Source organism: Streptopelia decaocto (genome assembly GCF_964273445.1).
Source record: "Streptopelia decaocto genome assembly, chromosome: 3".
Classification (NCBI taxonomy): domain Eukaryota; kingdom Metazoa; phylum Chordata; class Aves; order Columbiformes; family Columbidae; genus Streptopelia; species Streptopelia decaocto.
This window is the reverse complement of record NC_138656.1, coordinates 6667167-6692865: the sequence shown is the minus strand read 5'-3', so window position 1 is coordinate 6692865 and position 25699 is coordinate 6667167. Positions and strand designations below refer to the sequence as shown.

General features: G+C 38.9%; 1 protein-coding gene across 4 annotated transcripts in view; it reads right to left on the bottom strand.

Moving 5' to 3' along the window:
• Window positions 1-25699, bottom strand: part of MACROD2 (mono-ADP ribosylhydrolase 2) — a gene marked incomplete at its 3' end in the record, with an annotated part of 876609 nt that overhangs the window by 685790 nt on the left and 165120 nt on the right. For all 4 annotated transcript variants that reach the window (XR_014183592.1, XM_082048203.1, XM_082048204.1 and 1 more), the window contains exon 4: window positions 8506-8535. Coding sequence is in view for 3 of the 4 variants with exons in the window: in XM_082048203.1 (XP_081904329.1) it covers window positions 8506-8535 (30 nt within the window). The remainder of the gene's footprint in view (window positions 1-8505; window positions 8536-25699) is intronic.

The window sequence follows — 25699 nt, the reverse complement described above, 5'->3', positions numbered from 1 at the left end:
AGAAAAAAGAAGTAACTGCTGTGAATTCTTCCCGCTATGGGAGGGCAGAGTGTTGAGGATGATGTCAAACTCCAATCTGACCTTTGGGGAACATGAGTTTTCATGCCCAGGTACTTCAGCAGATGTAGTTAGAGCTATTTGCTCCCTCCTGCTGGGGAGGTGCCAGTGTCATAAAACACCTAGATTTTCATTGTATTGGACACACACATATTTTAAAAAGAATAACCAACAAGGATCGACAAATAGCTGCTGCCATTTTTCCATGCCTTGCTGCTCACATCGTGTCATTTATATACATTTGCTGTAGAAAGCAAGGAGCTTAGGGCTTAAAGATACTTTTAAGGAACTCTCTACTGATTAAGGTCTTTGTTTTGGATTTATCCACACCAGAGTGAAAGCTTCAGTAAACAGTCTGATATTTAAAAGTGGCTCTGAGTCTACAAGTCAAGTACCTCTATCACTCCTTTTTTCATTTGTTCTACTTCTTTTAATATCAGCAGTAAAAATAAAAAAAAGTGTTTAAAAAATGTTTTAAATTGCATTTCACATTTTCTTCCTACTGAATAGTCGGTACTTCTGTTACAGGACCAGGAAAATACCAGTAGACCTTAAATCTGAAAAACAGATTTAAAACCAGCACTACCCCTGTTTGAGCCTAACACGACGTGTCTTCACTGCAGCACTCGCTTCATTCTTACCTCAGCAAAAGGGACACGGCTGAGATTGTTGGGCATGAAACTGAACAACTTTGACGGGTGTCCCAATTTACAGATTTTTCTTTAAGGAAACCAAGCAAATGCTTAATTTTAAAACATGTCTTCTGTAGGCTGGCACATATATATACCCAAATGCCTGACCTGCTATATGGTGATTGTAGCACACGGCCACTCGTGTCACCTCCTGCACTCCCAGCCACTGCTCTTCATCTTAATAGAAGTATCTGAAGGTGCTCGAGCACCACCCCTAGTAAACGAAAAAATAATTGTACTTTCTGCATGCAAGACATACATGAGAGACATATACGTAGCATTTCTTTATATGTGGAAAAAGTGTTTAACATTTTTAGAGCATACATCCAACTCACATGGTAAACATACCATGAATTGCCTTATCTATCATGTGATATCTGTGGATTAGGGAACATTTGTGATCTCTCATCTTGATTTGCAGCTCTGTCCCATACCATGAAACAAATAGGAAAAAAAGAAATACATACATTCCTTACATAACTGCCTGCCTTTTCAGCTTGGAGTTTTATCAAGAGCACCTTAAATTTTCAATGACCATGAACTAAAGGTCTTTCCCAGTCTAACAAAATTAATGCCATATTTTTATTTACACACAGGCACATACGCATGCACACACACACTAAGTCAGACTTTCTGAAAAGCCTGCAAGATTCAGTCACAAATATATATATATTGTGACATGCATATATATAAGTATATATGAAAGCCATATGTATATATGGCAGAATCTGTCTATTTTTTAGTTGTGGGCACATAACACTGTAATTACCTCGTAACAAAATGAAACAAAATAAGTCTATCTGAGTAAGAAAAAGACCTCACCATTAGATGGGAGCTCAGAGTGTTTGTTCTGGATTCAGCATCCAGTAACTGATGAGTGAAAAATAAAACGTCACCTTCTAATTCCTAGTAAAGTCAACACAGCAGCAATATTAAAAGGCTGAGGTCAGCAGTGAGTAAGTATGCCTGGAACAGTAAATTTTAGATTATTTACATGACAGAAACATGCAGTCATGTTCCTATACCACTGGCTGGAATATGAGAACCACCTTAAAGGATCACAGGCTGAACATGTATTTTTAAAAAGGTAAAGTCATTTATGTGCATCAACAACTACATGTACACATTTGAAACTTAACACCTGATCACATACCTGTATTCCTTCCTGTAAATAGCAAAACATAATTTATTTAATTTTTAAGTAACTGCTGGGAAAGTGTAATTAACAGGATACAATTAGGCAACAACTAAGAAATACTTAAAATCAATCCAGAGACTTCCTGCTTATTATTATTACCCATTACTATAAGAATGTGTAAAATGATTGAAGAAAGGAAGCTACCACCCTATATAGTCAAAGAGCAATAAATATATAGTTGAACAACAACAACAAAAAAAGAAACTCTGTAGAAGAAAGCACACATTTTAAACACAGTCATGATAGTGTGGGTTAAGGGTCTTTTGAAATAAACTATGCTTATTTGTTTATAGAGCTATTATCACTAAATCTCTACATGCACTACAAAATGAGAAAATCCACTGATTTTAATTAAAGCTGAACTGAAACTCAGGTGGCAATCTCCACCGCAATAACAGAAGGCCAAGAGCAAACATACATACACAGACTGAAGAAAGAAAAACATGTCAAGAATAACCGACCTGTGAAGAAAGACTTTGCTTACACAAAAACTTCGAATAAATTCTATAAAAGCAGTTAAATTACAGAGAAATCTATTTGCTTCGATCTAATCCAACAAAAACCTCATAAACAATAACAGGATTTGGGCTGGACCAAACACCTTGAAAGGGTTTCAGGCTGCCCTGAGCTACTGGGCTACCCATGGAACTAGTCTTACAGCTGTACAAGAAGAAATACATAAATGCATAAATATTAAAATTTTAATTGGCTGATGTACTGTCACAGTGGGGGAACTGGCATATACAGCCCTCTCAAACCCACTCTATTTACCGAGATGAAAAAGAACAGCATGCAAATAGAAAAAAGACATAAAACACTTTAACAACCCTACAGAATTGCAGCGGCAATCTTCGAGCAGAAAGGGATTAATTAGCAACAAAGGCAAATGGCCGTTTGCCTTAAATTATCAGTTCTTCTACATGATCATCATCCGCTAGGAAAAAATCTTTGTACCTTCATAGCTATTATCTGAATACCTAAGATATGATGACGCAGTGTACAAAGCAACTAAAAGCTTTTGAAGCTACTTGAAATCCCAGATGAAGAACATTTGTTCCATTTGAGCCATTTGTTGCAAGCACACCCCAATCTGACAAATGCATTTGACGCGATACAAGAAAATGCCAACAGACCAACATACAAATTACAAAATAATAACGCCTGTTTTCTTGATGAAAGAATCCTGTCACTGCTCCTTTCCCAAACTCTTTCTTCTCCTCTCAAGGGATGTACTCATGTTATATGCACATCGTGCACAAATTTGAACTTTGGATTTAAACCTTTGCTTCACTTGCATTTACATTATGTAAATATCAAGCCCAAGCCCTGCGAAATCCAAACCAGAGAGCATCTCATCCTGCTTCAGGATAAAACAGGCTTGTGTTCTTCCTGTTACACATTTTAAATGGGCCAGCACAGGGCCAGTCTAATATTTAAAGTATTCTCCTTTTGCATTCCTATGGGCTGCTTTGCAAGTTGTCTCATTCCTGCCTGCAATCTTCTCTTGTACAACCGTCAATTCTCAGAGTCATGTATATTCATTTGCTGATGTCAAGTTACTATTCAGACAGTGCAAAACCTCCTTGTTTTGGTAGAGATTTAACTATCAGAAGGTAGCTGGAAATATTTCATAGTGCAGCTAAATCAAAGCCATGAGAATAAAAACTGTATCCCAGGCCACGGGGAGGGATGTTAATAGAAGTTATTTGTGTCAGCTATTCCTTCCTGCCACTACTGACTGGATAATCACTGGCCTTTTTAACTCATTAGTCTGAAATTAATTGACAAATAGACAGGGTGGCTGACAAACACCAGTGAGTTTGCAGCAGCACCCTACCAGCAGTTATTCTCTATTTCTACAGCATTAGCAGCATGACGGTTTTGCTGCACACCTGCTATACCCACGTTTATAAAGACAAACAACTCCACCATTTATTTGGACCCAAGCGGTACAACCCAGATGCTCAAACACCGGCATGCAGCGGCACTTCAGCTACCCCAAAGTGATACATCTGACCCTCCATTGTCATTCTGGAAAGGTGCAAATGCCCACCCCACCCTGTGTCTCATCTGCCAGATCCACGGCTGTATCTCAACGATCCCCTTGGGCTGATGTGGCACTAGATGCTCGCGGAGCTGCTAACATTTAGAGGTGACATTACTAACCCTCACAAAAGTCCATCTCCTGCGTCATTTGTCATTTTGCACTCAGGCTCAGCAGATGACTCATTTCCTTCCTGATAAACCCCTTTTCCAGGACAGAAGCCAGTCTGTGGTAATTTCTTTCTACCAGAACAAAAAACTTCTTTTCTTTTTTTTTGCCACTATTATAATTTAACACAAATATAAAGGCAAGCAGATCCCGCTTTCAAAATGGCGTCTACCAAACAACTACAGAGAAACCCAGTTCCCTCCTGTGATCACAAACACAAGTTTCCCATGTGGTAACAGTTGCTGAAAATGACATGCCTACAAAAGCGTATCTTGGCAGACCGGAGAGGTAGGTCTGGTCTACATTTAAGATATGCTAACATACTTATGGTTATATATGAATTAATCTTTTCCAAGCCAGTCGAAGCCCCAGAAAAGGCACAGTTACACTGGCCAAAAAAAAGAAAGAGAGATGGAGAGAAAGAGAAAAGCAGACAGAGCTTTTGGGGCAATCAACTTAAACTGGGTCTAAACGATTCTTCCAAAACACTGTTAATATAACCTGTCTCCTCTCAGAGTTGTTAAAGACAGAATTACCATTTTCACTAAACAGGGATGTGTCCTTCCCCAACTCTAGCATAGGTAATAAAATCTTATGAGGGGGGAAAAAAAATCCCTAGCTTGCTATTTTAAATATATCCCAAATTTAGGTCAAAGAAAGCAAGCCAATCCAGAAATCAGCATGCAACAAGAACTTGATTACAGTCAGCAAATGAAGTAAAGGAAAAATGAACCCCGAGGGAAATAACAAAAAAACAAAGTGGGGACACAGGGGCACAAAATCCCCAAAAACCCACAGAGTATCCAAAATCATAAGGGGAAGCAGAAATCTGAGCTCACTTTGCTCTAACCAAGTGCATGAAATCACATACTTTCATCCTTGACATAGCTGTAAAAGAATGTAAAGAAAGATTTGCCATGCAAAATAGGACGTTTCAATTTCTCAACAGCCAAAATGATACCTTTTTAAAAGGGGTCACTTTTTCTCAAACTATCACATGCTTTTTCCTCACTCTCTCCAAATGCAGGTAATTTTCTTAATAATTTTCACCTTTGTACTGTTGAACATAATGGGACAAATAATACATGATGCACAAATAAGTCATAATGCTCTGTGCAAGTTAATAGGAGCAGTGAGATGCTGAATGTGTGATAAATCTAGATCTCGAAAGTGAAATATGCCTCCTAATTAAAAATCAATTATTAAAACCAGTAAAGAATTAAAAAGAAAAAAGGCTCACCCACCAAACTCATAATGAAATCCTGGAAACTTCAGAGTTATTTGAAAAGCAGAAAGAAACCTTTGACATCTATATTTAACTAAAGATTCTTCTAAGACTCTGTTGTGGGTTTCTCAATTTGATGATTAAACAGTTCTGTGAAAAATTGTTTCTGGTATCTTTTGTACTTTTATCTCTTCATTCCAAATGGTCATGAAAATGAATAGACAGCATTTCAATGGGGAATGCAACAAATCATTCCTCCGGCTCCACAAAATCCAAGTCCACCCATGCCGTGATGTGGCTCCGAGATGACACAGGGATGATGTGCAGCTGCCCAAAACCACCAGCACCTGAACTTACAACCAATGTTTGCCGATGGTTTTAATGTACATAATTAGTAATTTGCAAACCTTAGATCAGAGTGTTCAAATACCCGTTTCCAACTGTTTTGTGATCGATTCTGGAAAGATTTCAAACACAGACTAGCTCAAAAGGAGCTCAAAGTCACAAAACCTGTTGCACAAGCAGAAATTTCTGGTTTTCATTTTCTGTAAAACTAAGATACATATTCATACCCCCAGCAGTGACAGAGAGATTAACTTAACAACAGTTACTGAAGAGATCTGAATCCCATTATTGGAGAAACTACACTGGTATTATGCATTATCATAAATATTCAGCACTTGCAATCAAAAGATGGCTTTGGTATCTACTTATATAATAAAGTTTTAATAATTCACCAGCAATATTTCACATGGAGTGCTGCCATTACTTCCTTCTGGAAAAAGGAAAAAATACTTCCAGAATTTGAAATCCCAAAGCGTTGAACTGGAAATGAAACGATCCCTTCTACCGACAGTGCGACGTTGGTAGTGACAAGTCATTTTTCCAAGAGGCAGAGGCTGTGGGTGGGCAGGTGACCCAGCCAGGAGGTGCCTCCATCTTGTGCTCCTCTGAGGGGGCTCCCGCCACAGACCTTCCCTTTTCCCAAAGGGCACAGCCAACGCCATGTACCCAAAAACAGAGCCACAGACACCCCACGGCGGCTGCCCAAACTTGGGAGTACTTTGGTAGCAAAATTCTCAGAAATTTTCCTCAAAAGATTCAAAAAACTTAAGGGAGTCCAGTCTGAGGCTGCGTCACCCACCCTGCCCAAGGGTGGCTCATGGCACCTCCAGAGCACAAACGCAGCCCTTCGACCATCAACACACAAACACTAAGCCATAAAATAGCCAAATTTGGCATTTTACCTGTATCGTAAGCAAGGGGGTATGTTGTTAGACTTCCACTGGAGATGAAAGGATCTGGGATTGTGTTTTATGGGCAGGAGAACGGGGGGAGATGCAGAAGGTGCAGCAGCACACTGACCCAGCATCACCTCAGCGTGTCCTGAGAGGCGGGAGAACAGGAAGTGTGGGGGGGTGGGGGGAGTTGCTTTTAATTGCCAATAAATTAATTTTATTGAAACTCTCCCACTCTTAACACATAAAATACAGGAAAAACTCCAACTTGCCCCACAGCGCAGGCTCATCTCATCTGCCACCGAGGAAGAGCCACGTTACCTCGTGCCACGCTGAACGGACATCAACTCCTGTAGTATGGTCCAGCTGAATAAATACCATAGAAAGTCAAGAGCCAAATCCTTTCAGCACCAGCAGTACTCTGGGAATCGGATTGGAATTTTAACATTTGCATTGATTTTTATTATTTTTTTTGACGTTACCGGCTGGGAACAAGCGCTGGAGAGGAGGTGCGCAACGGCTCCACAGGAACATCAACAGCTAACGAAGGATTACCTTGTAAAGGATTATCTTTTAAACAAAGAAAAATTTGGTATACCGCAAACAACTAACACGAATCAAAAGAAACAGATTAATCCAACAGGATTACCAGGTAAGGCTTCTCCACACTTTAATGTCCAGACACACAGCTGAGCAACATGAATGGTTTTATTTAGATGCCTGGGTGCAGTTGTCAAGCACCTTTCCACAGTGCTCAAATAAAGGCTGCGTGTTCGGTTAAGGCTGTTAAAACAAAAGCTTCGATGATTTATCCTCAAGCCTCACAAGCAACAGCAATCTTCTGCCTTTTTATAGAGCCCTTTCCTTTCCCCTTGCATATGTAAGCTCTGATCATCCAGCCCTTTTAACTCCAGCCAGGAAGGAAGATTAGCGGCTGCCGGTACCGCTCCTGCACTGGGAAATTTCCAGAACTGAGCTCTCCTGCTTCCCTCTGGGAGGCACAGGAAGTCACAGAAAACCCACATCAAGCTCTTCGTGGCTTTTTTTTAATTATTATTTTTTTTTCCTCACTTGCTAACACTTGTGTAAGCTCTTACAGCCACGGTACTACAGTATTACAAAAGGCAAAATAGCATCAACCTACAGTACTCATATATTTGGAAACAATATCGACTATGTGCACTTGTGCCTCTCTGGCTTATAATGTATACATTGGTAGCATCTCTTACATACAACAAAGATTTCTGTTGAAATCTTTCTGGCTGTTTCAGCAAGCAGAATGAGGCAAACAACTAAGTTGTTTTTGTTTGGTTTTGTTTTGTTTTAAGAAGTGGAAATACGACATATCATTAATTTCCTATAATCAGTTTCTACCATGTTTTAGTTATTTCACTTTAAAACAAAAACAAACCAAAAACCAACAAACAACACTTTCATTTAGGCATTCAAGCTTCCCTTGAAGTTAAATAAAAATAATAATAAATAAATAAATAAATAATCAAACAAGAAGAAGAAGAAGAAGAAGAGGAAGAGGAAGAGGAAGAGGAAGAGGAAGAGGAAGAGGAAGAGGAAGAGGAAGAGGAAGAAGGAACAACTTACACGCAACACAAGGCAGCTCAGTTCCTCTGTATTTCAGCTAACCCCATACACAGGTCAGCCCCAGTTCAATCCAGAGGGGAAATCAAATTCAGCAGCAGTCACACATGCAACCTCGTGATGACACTAAACGTCACTGAATTTGGTGAGTTTTCCCATCTAGTAATTTTACTTTGCTACATTTTGAACATACCATATACTGTTCTACAACCAACTAAACACTACATTTGCTCGGCATATATTCCACATTTCTTTAAGAAGAAATAGAGCATTGCACAAAGACTCACCTCCTCCACCTCCAAGAAGGCTGGAATTAGCTGCAAGAAGAACAAAAGGAGAATCGTTAGCATTGAGCTTCCTAAATATAGATGGAACCAAAACAGAAGATGTTTCCCAGGAGATTTTCCATTCTTTCAGTAAGTTTGCTACTCTCCATTTTCCTAAAAACATTTACTGCAAAATAATCATTTCTGTAAATTGTAATGGCAATCTTTACCTTTGCACTATTTTGCAATATCTTTAAACTTGTAAGCTAATAAATAAAACAGTAATACAATTATTAAAGCTTAATGTGTTGAATAGCTTGTAAATTGCAGTCTTGGATTTGTCATTCTATAAACCACGTTCCTTTTTGATTACAGAATTATGTAAAAGTCCTTCATTTTAAAGAAACTTAAGCAGACTTTGATGCAACTTTTTATTAACTCTCCTTGTTTTCTATGACAGGGGATCACTGAGGATGATGATGAGAAACCTTGGCCCTATTGATATTGAAGGGTGTTTTACCACGGTAGGCAATTAATTTGGGATTTTACTCACTATGCTTAATTGCCTCTGTACTGTAACCATCCAGCTGTCCAAGTAGGTAAATCACTTATGGAAAGCAATTTTCAGAGCATGGTGATACAAGATGGTCCTTCAAATTAAGCTAGCACAATTGGAGCCATGCCAAACATTTTCCTTCCACTGCCTAGGCAAAAACAGAAGGAAAGCCCAGGCATCTAAGCCTGACCTGAGTAAACTATTCACCCTTTAGATGTGTGGGAAACAAATCCCTGTCCTATCATCATATAGATAAAACACAGTATAAAAGCAAGAGTATGAAAGATGGACATAGGTATTTCTTATTGCTTGGTGATGAGTAAAGGAGAAGCAAGACATCAAACAATTTCCTGCTTCAAGAGAAGGGCAGATGGCATGATATACAGAATAAATCCGGTATTTTCCAGTATCCAAACTTTCTACTGTTTTACATTATTATTTCTATGACTTCCATCTGCTTCCTACATAAAAGAATGTAAACAGCAAATTCCCTGTTGGTTTTCTTTTCTATCACTTTCTTGAGACTCTCACAAAAAATCAACAGTTACCTTGGTCTTTCCTCATTTCTTTTTCAGATACTCTGAAAACATCTTTGACTTAACATCCGCTTTCAGCTCAACCATTTGCAGCCCTGACACTGCAGTGAAACGATCTCCATTGAAAAGCTAAATTCTCCATCAAAGTAGCACACCCAAGAGCTCTGATTTATAAAGCGACACATACCGTTAATATTATTATCTTAGAGTGACTCGAGAAGCAGCTTTATATTAGCAAAAAATGCAATGCTCTTTAAAGAAATAAATATACAGCTTTATATCTAGCTTAGCTGACGAAATCTAATCAAAATAAACTGCCACCTATAGGGACAGTTATCCATCTTAGGGCTGGTTGTTCCTACACTTATTGAGTGAACTGTTGAGACCCAAACGTAGAGGGTTCTCGTGCATCTTTCTGATCCAAGTCTGGCTCTAATATTCTGGAGATTAGGCAGAGGAAAATGGGGCAAATAATCTTTGTTTCTAAAACATACATAGCATAACAAAACTGCTTTAGGCTCTTGGCTATCCTCTATAAAGTGCTAACAGGGAGCAAATATTGCCATACACAAATTGCCTTTGAAAAAGATACAATTATAGTAATCATAAAAGTATGCAGTCATATTGTAAAGAGTGTCACTGAACTTCAATCTTCCTACACTTACCTGCCTTTGTCCTCAATGAAATTCACTATTAAACACAAGACACAAATTAAAAACAGCCCCACGTGTTTCTACAGCAGGTTCCAAAGGAATCTTGTAACAGGTACCATCACCTTCCCTGCAGTGAATCCAGTGTATCTGAGACAAAATTGAGCATACTTCCTAACAGAAGAATAGAAAAGTAACAAAGTCTCATCTACTTCCACAAGTCTGCTATTCAAGATCATTCTTTTTGGCCCTGTAGAATGCACCCAGAAGTACCATTCTAGTTCTTGAATGAGTCAAATTCTAGTATTTCAGTTATTAAGTTTGAGAGACTTAAGAGACACAGCTAAGACCCGTAATACCTCACTGAAACCAAAGTTTCCACTGCTAAAAAAGTTTCTTCTGATACGGGTCCAACATCCCCTCTGCAAACTCTCTTTGCGGGCTTCTCAGAGAATTGTGTTTCTCTCATTAACTTTTAACTGACAATGTTCATCTTTCCAATATTTCCTACAATTTGTTAATAGCATCTAGCATCACACACTTCTCTATAGAAACAGCAAAAACAGTTCAAACAGATTTTTGGCTGCAGTGCATCTATTACAGCTGTTGAAATTACAGTAATAATTCATAGGCTTTCTTCTTTTTTTTTTTTTTTTTTTTAAAGCATTATGTTTGACTATTAGGAAGAAAATCAAACCATTTTCCTATGATGCCAGGAAAGAACATGACTGAATTACATTTACAGCATCCTTTCCAGAAACACAATGTGTCACTCAAAAATCATTTTATTTTCAGATTTTTTTGATTGTACCCAAAAAGTTCAATAAAATATACCTGTCCATTTTTGGGAAAGCCTTACCATGACAGAAGTAACTTGTCACTTCCCACCTAAAGCATAGCTACCCCCAGCCAGAGCTGAGCATTTTCATCTGGATGGAGAGGAGGTCAGCACAGCCCCATGGCTGCAATCACATCATATTATGTTGGAGCAAGTGTTGCCTCTCTTCTCAGTCCCACGGTGTCAATCTACAGCTGCATTTTGTCCATCAGAGCTCCCAAATGACCAAATCTTGCAAAACACTTTGAAAGGGGCTCCTGCTGTGGAAGTTCAACTATGAGTAGGTAATGAGCAACCAGCAGTGGGACCCTAGGAGCTGTCAACCTCCAAACATGACACAGTCCAAATTGCTCCCCGGGTTGTCCCACTACACTGCGTCCAGGTACAACTCCCACGCCTGACTTGGGGTGTGCCCGGCCTCAGGTAGCACACATTACAACAGTTGTAAACAACTAGTAAATCCATCTTAAATAACCTCATGTCCTTATTTCTCTATCACAGACCTGAACAAGATTCTCAAGTCACAGGAAAGCTGGGGTGGAGGAAAGGGAAAGACTGAATTGCTGCCAAGTTACCAAGGTGAGAACAGTAGAAGACAACAACCAACCATAAGAGGGGCTCCAAACAAACATGACGTTAGGACTTCTTGCACCTCATTTCATTCCCCATGTTACCCTTTCAAGTCAACCTGCCCAACCTTTCTAAAACGGCCTCCTTACAAACGACAATAGATTCCTGGGCGTTAATTCTGGAAATGCACTCACAATACGAACCCTGAAATATTATTTTAGTATCTGCTCATTTATACTAAGAGGAGGGATGACACAGAGCAGTCAGCAGACTAGGAACTTCCTTCTCAGACTGAAATACAACACGTGGTGATAAAGCCCCATCCAAGACATCTCACTTGGTGATGGCCCACAAGAGTCTGCCTCTGTACAGTGAACAGAAATACATTCAGAAGTAGTAATAGGGCTTTCAGCCTTTTAGGTCTAGATTTCTTTTTATTAGATATATGAGAAGCATCAGCAGTAAAAATTGTTTGTAAAAAGTTCAGGCTCATCTCTAAGAAAAAAATCCACTCTAAAAAACAAATCCAGGCTCTAATCACCCTGTGTAACGATTTAGCCCTTAACGAGATGTTTATGACCCCAGATTCAACCAGAAATTCAGTATTTCAAATGACAGGGCACCTCAACGGACTAGACTTTTGTGTTTTTTAACACAGAGGAAGAGGAGCAGGACAGCACTACTAAACAAACTCCATCAATACTGGGCTGGTGTACCCAGAAAACTACACTCTTGCTCTAAGAAACAAAATTCCTTCCAAAACACTTCTGTGGGGAAAGAGGAGGGGGAAACAGAACAAAACAAATCACCAAAAAACCAGCACCAACCACAACAACAACAAAAACCACCAACCTGACCAACCTGGAAGGAAAGTATTTAAAGTAAGTTTAGTTTCTCATTATGGAATACCCATAATGAAATCTCAGGTTACTAAAAAGTACAGATTTGAATAATGAATATACCGGCATATTTGACAAATAAGAACTTGATGTGAATGTTTTACATCTCAGCCTTCTTAATGACTTAAGTCATGAAGCTTTCCAACACTTTTTCAAGTGAATAAACAGACCAGAATCTCTGGCACAGGTCTTAACATTTTCCTCGATCTTCCCTTTACAACAGTGTCATTGCCAAGACGGAGGATTATTTGGAATTCTGTGGAAAGCAAATGAATGCTACAGAAGTTCACCTCAAATGAAACTGAAAATCTTGCTGCACTGTAAGCCAAAAGGTATAAAAAATGAACAAGGATGTATGTATGTGTTGCTGAAAGAGACATTTGCAGACACAGAATTACTGTTTCCGCTGTCAATTCTGTGGAATTTAGAAAATAGGTAAGATGCAAATACCAATTTTTTTTATGTCTTTGGAGATAACACACTTTTAGCTTTGTTAACAACATAGCTGGATAACTCTGGTTACTTTTTGTTGGCACATACTCATCTGACAACATTTTTAAAACATAAATTCTTCTGGGAGCTTGTCTTTGTCAAGTATTAATGGCACTAGTAACTTAAATTGACATCTATGTCATGCAGCCATGCATCTGTCAGTATAATAAAAATATACTCTTAAAAGATTACTTGATATTGTCTGACTTTGGCAGCAGATGTTTGAGCTTATTTTGATGTAAAAAGAGATTAAATATTTTTGTCAATACTTTCTAATTGTGAAATTTATTCAAGAAGACATCTTTATAACTGGCAGTGTGGGAAGATGCAAGACAGTCTATTGCCTCAGACACCATTTTTATTCATCAATAAAACATCATAACAGGCCGCTGGTGAGAAGAGTACCAGCAATTTATGGAACAGGAAGCTACATTTCTTCTACGTGTTTTGTGAGACATCCTTACCTGTCACTGCATTTTGTTTGATCCTTTCTCAAGAAAGAGAGAGAATAAAGAAGAGTGAGCTAATAACTGCACCTTGTACATTCAACCATTTCTAACTTGAGATCTGTTGTGGTGCCTTGGAGTAAAAAGCTTTAAGCTTAAAGATCATGAAGTCATTTTGAAGTAAATAAAATACAGCCAAACACAATATACTACAGCACAGTCACCCCTATAATTGACTTTACTCAAAATACTCCCTCACACACAAAGCCATGGCAATAAGGAGAGGTAAAATAACATTATATTAACAGACTGGGCCAGATTTGCAAAGTTATGTGCCTAATGATGCAAAGCAGAGATTACTGGAAATCAGAAAACCACCCAGCCTCCAAAATACAATTGACTTAAAACGTTGAGGAACATTGTAAAGTCCCAGCATTAGCATCTTCAGACACCTATGTGCCTTCTGTATATAAAGCCTCCAGATACTTACTCAGTATGGAGGGTGTGACAATAACCTGAATGCAACCGTATACCAGAAATAGCTCCCTACTACAGGTAGTAGCAAATTATTAATTGTTTCCTACAATGCAGAGGATTTCTACAAACAAGTTGCTTCTCTCTATACCTGGAAAGGGCTTTTGCCCCTCCGGACTAACACCAAAAGCTGAACTGGGATGGAATCCCTCGGCTCACGCACAAGCTGGAGCTGTGTGGACTATTTTGGGGTGAACATCTACCCAGTCGTATTTTGGTGTTAGTACAAAGCACCAACTTCAGGCTCTTTTTCTACAAAGCCAAGATGTCCAGAATCACGACCCAATGCATCCCAACAGTTCCCTTTATGAAGTTGCCATCATTTGTGTTAGCAAAACAGATAATGTGGGAGACATGAGAAATGGACTGAGTTTTCCATGCCTTACTTTTTTACCAGGATACCAAAAGTCCACCCTACCAATTTCTCCTGTTTTAAAGAGAAACAAAATCTAATGGAAGGCTTTGTGCAATTAAAAGCACAGGGTTTGTATTTGGAACTAATAAAACGGCTTTGTGGTTTCCTTGTCATACAATCTGTGCTATTCTATTCCCCGCTCACAAATTTTGTATAGAGAACAAATTGTTAAAACTATGTTTTGCCATCTTTGCAAATAAAGTAGTCATTATCTCCAATTTCAGGCTTGTAAAGGGTATTTCATAGGTAGATTAAGGAAAAAAAAAGCCATCAGCATACTAGTAAGTGCTCTGGAGTTGATCCTGTCAAGGAAATTGCCTTCACAACATTCTGAATTCAATAAGGAAACAATAACTGTCACAACTTTTCAGTTATTTTTCTTCTTCTAATACATTAGCAACTCAATATATAAAGTGCATTTATGCAAGAAAGCTATTTTTAAAAGTTATATATTACACCCATTAAGCTTAATCAGTCATATGCAAAGCGTCTCTGAAATCTGATATGAAGGGGAAAAAAACCAAGACCACAACCAAAACCAAACACCAAACCCACAAGCGCCGATGTAGGCAAGGCAGCAGTCAGCAGCAGCGTGAACACCGTATAGAAATAAGCACATAGCTCTCAGTCTGGCTTTAAAATGTAGAATATATGGAAGGTGGACCATCAAAGGAGAAAAATGACAGGTTTTGACCTGACAGTGAAATACAGTGATTGCTTTAATGCAGAGTGAGAGGAAACGAACAGCAATCAAAGCTGACTAACACATGCTGAGAAAAACACACGAGAGGAGGCCTTTGGCCTGGAGTGCTTCCTAAATGCTGCTGTATAAACCTCTGTATAGACTGAAGATTAAGCTCCAACTTTAAAAGGAGCCGAAACTTTACAGTAGCCTGAGGACTCAAAATCACCGCAATTGCTTCTTGGTGGGAAAGTCCGTCAACTGCAGCAAAAAAAAAGGGGGGGGAACTGAAAAGAATATCCAAAAAGAAGAGATAAGTTTATTTTTAAGAATGGTATTCATCAGGAGATCTTCAGTCCCAAAAGCAACACCACAAAGCATTTCCGGGTGAAATTCCGCAAAACCAGCACATCACGCGTTCGTACCAATGAAATTCACACCCATCCACCGGTACTACTTTCAGCTAGACAAAAACACCTATTTCAAATCCGTGGGAAGAAGGCGACGCAAAAGGAAAAGGTTTCCCACCAGCACAAAGGACAGTTAGAGCCTGTTTGATGAGGCTGATCTCATCGATGACAGACGCGTTGAATCAGAAGCGGCAGTTTGAAGGGAAGGAGCCAGAAAAGCTCAAAGTGGCTGGTAAGCACAGAAACGTCCATCGGCGCATTTTGCACGAACCCCTTGCTCATTTTTCACATTCTTCCTGGCAAACGTGAGAAAGGCACAAAGCAGGAATAATTTCATTCTAAAACACGCATTGAAAAATGATCACACACAATAGCAGATGCTAAAGGGAAAGTTATATTATGAATTAAGATTTCAACCATTTTTGTCTGTCGATTCGTGGTTTGCTCAACCACTTAAAGGTGCCTTCTAGGTCATCAACGTATTTTAAAATATAGCCGAGCTGAATCCTAAAGCAACAGGAACTTATTTCAGGGCAGAATAATGAGGAAAAAAATATCCAGGTCTACTCCGGTCAGTTCTTCATCTCATAATTTGGGCCATTTGTGTGGTTTGTAAATGTAGCGTTAAAAGGAATTAAAGTGCTGCAGTGTATAATTAATCCATTTAAGTAGAGTCATCATCAATATTTAAAAGCCTACGCAAAATAGAATAAGAGGCTGTCTGAGGTTCTACCTGCACAATTAGAAAAGCAGTTTTGGTGGTAATTATTTCAAAATAATTAGTGAAATTTATATCATTCATGCATCTTCGCAGTATCCCAAAGGATGCGTTATCTGGATAACAGAAAAAAATAGAGGGAAGTTCTTAGTGCTTTCTTTTCTTTTGTATTTTCAAAATTACAACCAGCCCTGAACGTCCCAAGGTTTACCTGTACACAAGCACTGCTATGATACTTACCGTGTTCCTAATCACAAGATTTCATTTCAATTCTATTCACTAGGAAATAATTGCATAAGATTTGATTTCACGAAGGAAAAGGTCAGATTGGAAAAAGTTTTAATAAGGCAACAATTCTGCCCTGAAAATCAAAAAGAAATCAAAAGGTGATAAAAACTAACTTGCTTCAGTCTTGAAATATTAATATTCAACATTCAGGCTTCAAAACTATAAAAATCCCTAAACTTGTTACAAAATCCAAGTCCACCGCTGAAAAAGAAGCTCCCTGGGGCCTTTCCCTGAGAAGAGCACAGTGGATTTTTCTGCAGGGTGTAACTGCGGTGTGGGCACAGCCCGTGCTGCTCCTCATTTACTCAAAGGAGCTCAGTCCTGGCTACAGCTGCAGGGCTGCCCTGAGTGGGCGTATTTTGGAGTAAAAGCACCACGTGTCCACACCACTGGTTTGTCTTAGGGTATTAACACTCGTGAAAAAAAAAAAAATCAGTTTTCAAAAGGAGGAGGAAAAAAGGGAAAGAAAAAGAAAAAAGGCACACCTCATGTCCTACCAAACCAGCCCTCGCACTTTTTTCCAGCTATGCAGACAAGACTTCACTTGCAAATTTTGCTGCGAAGTTAGAGGAAGGCGAGGTGGTATTGTGCTGTTTTTGCAAGAGCAGCCTGGAAGGAAGATTTTGACAATGAATTACAAGCTCCTGCAAGCGACGAGCACAGACATGTAGGATCTGCAGAGCCTGCAAGGAAAGCTCTGAAGTAAAGTCTCCTTTAAAATGGATCCAACTGGGCGAATGTAACATGCTCTGCATATGAACGCGTTGTATAACATCTCTAATGATCCTTTCGTTATATAGCCTGAAATTAGAAGCAGCTCCCACTGTGGTCAGTGTGAGCCATATTACAGCAAAAACAGAGAATCTGGTTATGTATTTTACTGCACTATTTTGTTTTCAAACACGGGCCCAAACTGTTGCTATAGGGCTAAATATTTGTATAACAACAGCCATGTATTTCTTTATAAGGTGAAGTAGAACTTAATAACCTGGTTATTTTGAGAAAGGAATAATGCATTACAGTAACATATGGAGCGGACATCTTAAACTGTCCATAAGAATATTGTCCCAAATCATTCTGTATACTGTTGCCAAATATACCATTCATATCTGATTGTTTCAAAATGTTGCCATCTATAAGCTAAAAAAAAAAAAATAATCCTGAGAAGAAAGAAAAAGACATAAAGTATAAAGTGTAGCCATCAACTTACTCTATCAGAGAAACCAGAAATTGCCCCTTTTATTATAAAAGTTACGTCGGCTTAGTCAAGAGGAGACCGATTACCCTCTTCATTTTACTGCTCCTGGAGCATACAATCCATTGTGTGCCTTAAAGTGGAGAAACATAATCTCAATACAGGAAAAAAACCCCAACACTACAGTTAGCTCACCATTTTCACATGCCCAGGAAACTTTAAAAACTCTCATCAGGAACTTTAAAGAAAAGGGAGATCACAATAATCAACATGATATGAAGGCCTGTAGATACTTTCAGTATTCCAAGGTGTGACAAAGCCAAAGGCCAGATGGAAACCCTGGCAATGATGGGATTTCAGAGGGTGGGGGACAATTCTTTGTTCTCGATGGGTTGTTGGGGGGTTCTCAGACTCTGCAGACTCTCACCGTTCATGATTTATACCAACTGTGAGCGTGGAGCCGCACTGCTCAGTTACCTGCCTCCCAAAAACTGCCCTGAACCTCATTCACCTGTGTTATCAACTCCTTGGGTGCCCCAAGGAGTCCACTTTATTATACTCTGAAAATACCTCTTTTAACACTAAGATTACAGCCACTTCTTAATGACGAAGGAGATTACAGCTATTATGAAAAAAAAAAAAAAGGCAGTAAATAGGCACTGTTGTTAACGAGGCTGTGCATTCAAGCAGATAATATCTGGCAGAAGTGGTATTAAGGCTTTGATGAAAAATGTACCAAGGTTAGGCTGGACAAGGATCTTTCATGTTGTCTGAAGCGCAACGGGAGGGTTGGCTGGTCGCGCGGTCCCACGCCAATCACGCCACGCACAAAGAGAATTCCTCAAGCTGCAACACCTCATCAATAACTTCACTGTCCGTGCACCAGAGTATCATCCCTCAAATTCCCCACCCTTGCTTCCTGCTGATTTCACTCGTCAAATATGGATACGGGAATGTTGCCCATATCAAGCAGGACTCAGACTGCCTTGCCACGTAGGCCTGTTCTCAGTAGACAATATATTTTAGGTCTCTAGAAGAGACCCATCTTTTGGGTGCGGATCACAAGACCACGCGTGAAAAGCTGATTTCCCTAAATGGACAAATTTAGAGAGGTCGCACCATGGGACATCCGTGTTTTGTGAACCCAAGACAGATGATGGGAATTCAGTCCCTTGTGGCAGAGATGCTTGTGGTTAATTTACCATCATCCCCACAAGCACTTCCACCACAAACCCTTTCAGCTACAACCTCTACCCAAAACCGCAAGAACTGCTTGTACTTGATATTTTTGCTAATGTTTTCTTTCATTGCTTCTAGTAACAGTTTGCCCGTTGACTCAAGAGTCGTACCACCGGGTAAAACAAATTAGCGAACAAGTCTGACCCTTTGCCTGGGCTACAACTCAATCGCAAGGTTTTTGTATGTCATACCACCTAATTGTCGGAGGTATTCTCACTGCAAGCTTCAATAAAAAGGACTGTGGCTCACTAATTAGAGCTTAAGACAGAGGAAACAAAGCCAAAGAAATAATCCTACAAACAATTTCTACAGACAATTAGGCTGCAGATAAAGTTGGGAAAGCTGATTAATCACTTCAAACTACGCTGCTCCTTTTTTTTCCTGTTACTGAGTATTTTTAAAGTGTTGATCCAAGAAGCATTTCTATGGTTTTGGTTTTACTTATCTTTCTGTAAGGCGAAAAGGGAGGCGAATACATATAGCACAAAAACCACAATAGGTCAAACGTGTCCAGTCCACACTCAGTCCTTTTCCTCCCAAATGCTGGAACGCATACAGTCCATCTAGAGCAACTTTCTGAAAACGTTTTCTCCGTAAGTTCATATTTTTATGAGTTATAGCATTCCTTCTATACTTTATAACAGGAACATTCAAAATCTGAAGAAGCTCCAAGCTTTCATATAGACCTTCTTCATCCAGGATTAGTATACATTCCACATGTAAAAATACAAACAGGAATACTAGAATATACTTTTTGCATAGCAAACACTTCATTTCGTTATTCTAATACCACTAGCGTGACTTAAGCATCAGCTGATTACTTCTGAAAAACGTACTAAGAAAACAAAGACAGATTTAGGCAAAGCAAAAATGTTGCTTATACAGAGAAACCAGTCACGTCAAAGGATATATACATCTTACGCTATATATAAGCACATCTGTAAGGCACGTAAAGTATGTTTTTATAGCTGCTCAGAAAACAAAAAGATTAATCATCTTTTAAAGGACTACATAAAATTACTTCTTTAGTGGCAATTAATAGAGAGGTCCCAATACACCAGTCACATGCTCTGATCATCAGGGAGAAAGAAATTAAATGACAATTAATAAAAAAGATGCTTTACTGAATACAGAAAATCTCCTTTTTCTCTTGGAAAGGAACCACAGCAATCTCATATTCTACAACTGCATTACCAAAGAAATGGTTCAGTGGATAGCTAGAGAAGATCTTAAGTCCCTGAAGCATCAGGTAAATAGATTAAAATATGAAACTCGCACTACTAAATATTACATAAGGCATAAGTCCATGGTCATGATTTGCAGAAAGAGACGCCCTGTTAATTTATCTCTAATAAAGCTGTAATCTAAGAATATCACTCCTACAGATATGTATAAAACCCACAGTCCAAAAATTTTACTAGAATTTGTTATGGGCAGCAAAAATCATACTGATCTGGCTGGAATAAGTGACTGTGCAGGAGCATGGCTCTTTTCTTCCCCTGAAGTCTCAGGCAGTCTTTTCTTTATACTTCAAACAAATTAAATCTACTGCAATTAATGATTATAGTTTTTCCTTCAATCAGCCCATATTCCTCTAGGAAATTAACTTCGCTATTAAAAGCCTAAAGGCTGGCAAGGAACCTAGTTAGATGAGTTTTACCTCCTCTGTATTGCCTGTGTAATCAAATGCAGTTTCCCCACCAGTTTAATTCTAATCAGTTTAATTACTGAAAATTACAACGGAAAAAAAAAAAAACAACACCCTTACTTCTTACACCAGAACGAAGGAGAAAAGCTGCACACGGTAGCACAAGAATATCAGGTGGCAACAGTTTGACACTGCACGGGAGGGAGAGGAAATGACCAAAAATAAAGGCAAATTCTAATATTCCTATGACAACGGTTATCAGACTGAGGTGGAACCATGCACCACCCAGGATGGCTTCATTCGCTCTTTCCCACCAAAGGAAACCTGTTAATAATTCAAGCACAGGAGAGCTGTTCATGCATGTGGAGAGAAAACTAGGATAGGAGTCACACTCTTTTCTTGCCATGGCTCTAAACCCAAATTGTTCTGTTAGTTCACACTAAGGAAGGAGAAACTAAGAGAAAACATGGAGATAAGTGTCTGAAGCGGAGAAAAACACTCTGGTGGAAATCAAGAGAAGAATAACACCAGGAGGAGAATGGATCGTAACAAACAAGGGCAGGATTGAGATGGAAAAAATCCTTATAACAGAAGAGGGGTGAAAGAAAAAGTGCTAATTGAAATGGTCTATTTTATATAAAAAGAAATATATCTAAAGAAACATATATAAAGAAATATTTAGAGAGTCAGTATGCATGTTTTCCTCCATGTCATTTTCACAGCCAAATATTCATTAGTGTTGCAAAACTTCCTTTTTTAAAAAATATATATTTCATGGCATGTTTCCTTTATCTCTTGCCACAAGGAAACTTCTATGCTGATCAGAAAAATACAAGGTATTACCATGCCTTTATTTCTTTGGAAATACACAAAACATTTTAAGAAATCCATTCTTCCATTGCATCTTCTTTTTATCATTTTTCCTCTTTGATCATAATCACTTTACTGTCTACTTCGTAATTTTAAGGATCTCGATCAAGACCACTTCTCTGTAATCTCAGTTAAACTGCTAGTTTGCATTCTACTAATACTGCTGGTAGGAGCAATGGCCATAAACAAGGATTGATACCAGTAAGAGAGACAGCAGCACTCCAAAGTCTAAACATTTTGGAACCAATCATTTTATTTTTGCTGCATTCACCAAGTGGCCAGTTTTGTATTTTGGAACATGCAGAGTGGGAAAGGGAAGCTTCCCACAGACAAAAGCTCTACTCCTCCTCCAAAAAGGAAACTTGTGAAATCAAGGACAAGTTTTTAACTAATTGTTTTCACCAGTCTTTTAATAATGGAAACTGGGCAGGGGTGGAATACCAGAGCAGTATTTAGCATCCTGCGATCTGCACAGAAACATGGAATGGGAAACGATTGCAACTTTGCCAAAAGGCAAACCACACATTTTCTTAAAGAAATACATCATGTGTTTTAAACAAAAAACCCCACTTTGTTGCAAGACAACACAAATGCTTTTCACAAGGTCTCCTCCTGTGCCAAGATGTCTGCAGCCATGGAATCTCCAAAAATCCCCTTGGTTTGTAAAGAACTGCAGACAGAGTATCTTGATGAGCAAACACACCATATCTGAGCCCACAGTGCCCTCCTGATGGGACTATCTAATCAAGGACATCGTGATATAAGCTCCCAGGGTGGAGAATCCTCGTGTTTACGTAAATGCAAGTCACTTATTCACAGCCTTTGTTCAAAAATACCTGGCTTTGAACATAGCGTTAATGGGATCAAGCATATCTAATATGACAATCCACCTCTATCAAAGTTTCCTAAAGGTCTAGACGGAGATAAGATGTCCCCATGTATCCTTCCCCACTCCCAACTGCTTTGTCATAAACACTTTAGAGGATATGTCATCCAATCCTTTCCCAAGTTTTTCCTAGACTTTTGTTCTCTTAGAAGAGGGGGAAAGCTGCAGAGAAGTACTTTGCAAATCCTGAAGTTTCTGACTTTTGAAGCACTAATAAAATCCCCACTGAATAAAATGGGGAAATAATTTAAACAATTCAGAAGCATGGATCTATTAGCAGTAACTCCTTACTAGGTGATGGCTTTGTGCCTGCTCCATTCATGATAGAATTTGGTTTTCCTCTGCAAGATAAACAATTAGAAAACAGAATAAGAAGAGAGGACCAGAGGGGTAAGAAAAAGACAAAACCAAAACCAACAAAACACCACAACAACACACAAAACCCCAAGAAATCAAACAAACAAGAAATATTAAGAACAAGATCACAAGGAATCAAATAAAGGCAAAAGACTAAATATTTGCCAAAACCCATCTCTTTTCTTCCCCCAGAAGATACACCAAGGTATCTGTATTTTCCATTCACATCACAAATTTTAAGTACACCTCATGAAATGTATCTACGAGACACTTTTGAAAAGAATTATAGTTATAAAAGCTGCAACAGGTCCTACAAGAAACAGCACAAAGATGAGGTGTATGTATTATTGGAGGCTCATCTCATCAGCCTGCTATCGCTGTCACCATCAGGGACACCTCTCCTGTAGCAAACTGGAGAACATTTCCACTGGGCCCACACTAACTGCATCTCCATACGGCAAGATGATGCCAACTGTTACTAATGCAATCAGACTATATGTTCCACCATTACAATTTCCAAATTAATCTTTTCAAGAACAGAATTGTATTTGTTTGAAGCATCAGAAATGAAGAAAAAGAACTAGAAATGAAGCAGCCCATGTTGGTTTTGTAACAGAGAGAATATCTTTATATATCGCTGCCATCCCATCGAAGCCGAGATTTGAAATGCATTACGTCCAGCGTACAAAACACCCTTTCATGAAGATAAATTCAACCATCGGTGGGCACAAAGGACTCTTGAGAAGGATAAATGCACTTAACATGTATTTCCCGTTCTTCCCAATCAATCACTCCAGAGGATGTGCATTTGGAGGTTCAAGACCCTTTCATGCAACCTCGAGAGCTCCCGTGGGACCCAACCAGACCTGGAGCTGCTGGGAAAGCTCCAGTGCCACATACAGGAGGGTTAGTACTGACTGAACAGCCAGGCCTAACCAGATAACATTCCCTAGTCTGAGAAATTGTGCAGAAGCAGAAGGCAGGATATGTCCTAAGTATTGTTTCACACAACAAATCTTGCAGCTCAGCAATTTCACTTTTTACTGTAAGGGATGTTATGACAGCTTCACAGTGGATTCATACTTAAATATAACTTCAGTCCCCTCTTCAGTCCTTCGAAACATCCATCACTGTAACTTTAGCCTTTTCATAATTTAAATGAATAATCTCCAGCTCCTAAATACTGCTTCAGTCTGTTTTGACAGACAAAATTAATACCCTTTGCAGTTACTGTTGCAAAGTTCTACAAGTCCCCATTATCAGATGCTTTGACCTTCCCTCTCCAGCCAGTTTTTCACACTGTCGAGCACCTTCCAGGGGTGTCTGCCCCCAAAAACACTTCTAGAAATGAGGCTTCCAGTTGCACTGGTAGCTCCAGAGCATGAGAGCTTTTATGCTTTTAGAAATGGCATCTATCGGCAGAGGAAAGTAGGTGTTTTTATAACCTTTATAGGGAAAAATGTTCCAATGACCCCAGCGGGCTCAATTTAACCCACTACGAGAGAGAACTGTAGAGCTACTATTGAGGAGAAAAAACCAGTTCTGTGTGTCTTTCTGTCAAAGCTGGGTTATTTGGGGGTTTTGCTTATTTATTTAGGGGGAGTTCTAGTTCATTTTAATATATGCATACTTTCCATCTTGGAACTTTTGACTTACACTGAGGCTACAGATAAGCGATGAAAAAAACCCCACATAAACACCCAACCCAACCACCAAAAATCCGTTCTCCGCTTTCACGAGTCTCTCAGAGTCCCCAGTCACAAACTGCTTTTCTGGCCGGTAAAAGGAGAGCAGGAAGAGCAGCGATGTTTTGATATTGTTGCCATGGTGTAGAAGCTTTATTCCATATATTAACTTTCATTACATTTGTCAGCAAAACCAGATTCAACAGGTAAATCCTAAGTACAGGCTTAAGACCCTGACGGCCAGCGGCTTTAAGCGGGGTTGACAAAGAGCCAATACACTGGAACTCAATCTTGCTTTATTTCCCAAGGTATAAACCAGGTTTTACCAATATTAATTAAGATGCTTGGTGAATGCATTAAAGATCTTCTATTAACATCATCTATTTAATAACAGATGATGACCGTTTATGAGCAATATGGTACTCGCATGTGAAAACATTCTGTTAAAACATCGAGGGAAAAAGGATCACACATTCCACTTTAACACATTGTTTAAAAAGCTCCACAGAAGGAAGAAAATCCATCAGAAAAGATGCAAAATATTGTTTATTCATGGGACATCGTCTTAAAGCCTAGAAACCATAAGAAAACTCTCTTCAGCCCAAAGGAATATTTTTAAAAGCTAAATTATCAGCTTTTATTTTGTTAAACTATAAATACTTTTTTACACAGTTGCAGTTGAAAAAAACAGCTGTAACTAAAAATTCTGGATAATAGAACTTATTAAATTCATTAAATTGAAAAAAAACTGGTTTCTTTGCTTGAAAAAGAAAACTACTAAAACTTGTAGCAGCTTTAAAAACTGCCAGAAACACAAAATATCTTTCCCAACTGCTATTCCTTTCTTCTTTCTTCCATTTTATTCTCCTTTTATAAATGGCTGCATATATATCATCTCTAGAACATCGAGCTGAGATATTTTTATTACTATTCAACCGCTTAATGCTTTTACTTTTCCATGATTTACACTTGAAGAATGTAATAGCAAATATACATAATGACAAAAAATGTTTGCTAAACCAGCCAACTTTAACTAATGCTGCTGAAGCCACATGAGCAGAAAGCAGATCGGGAATTTGCAAACGACGGCGTTTGGACTATTATATTTCCAAGGGTGCTCACAAATAATCACTTTAGCATCACATACTGCTCTCCTTGGTTCCCTGTGCAGCCATCAGCCCTAGAAAGTGAGTTGGAGCAGGCTGTGGATGTAGCCACCAAACTTGCCACCCTGTGAAGCGGTGTCCCTCTTTCCACCACTTGGATAATGGATCTAGTTACCTTTTGAGAATATCTTTCTG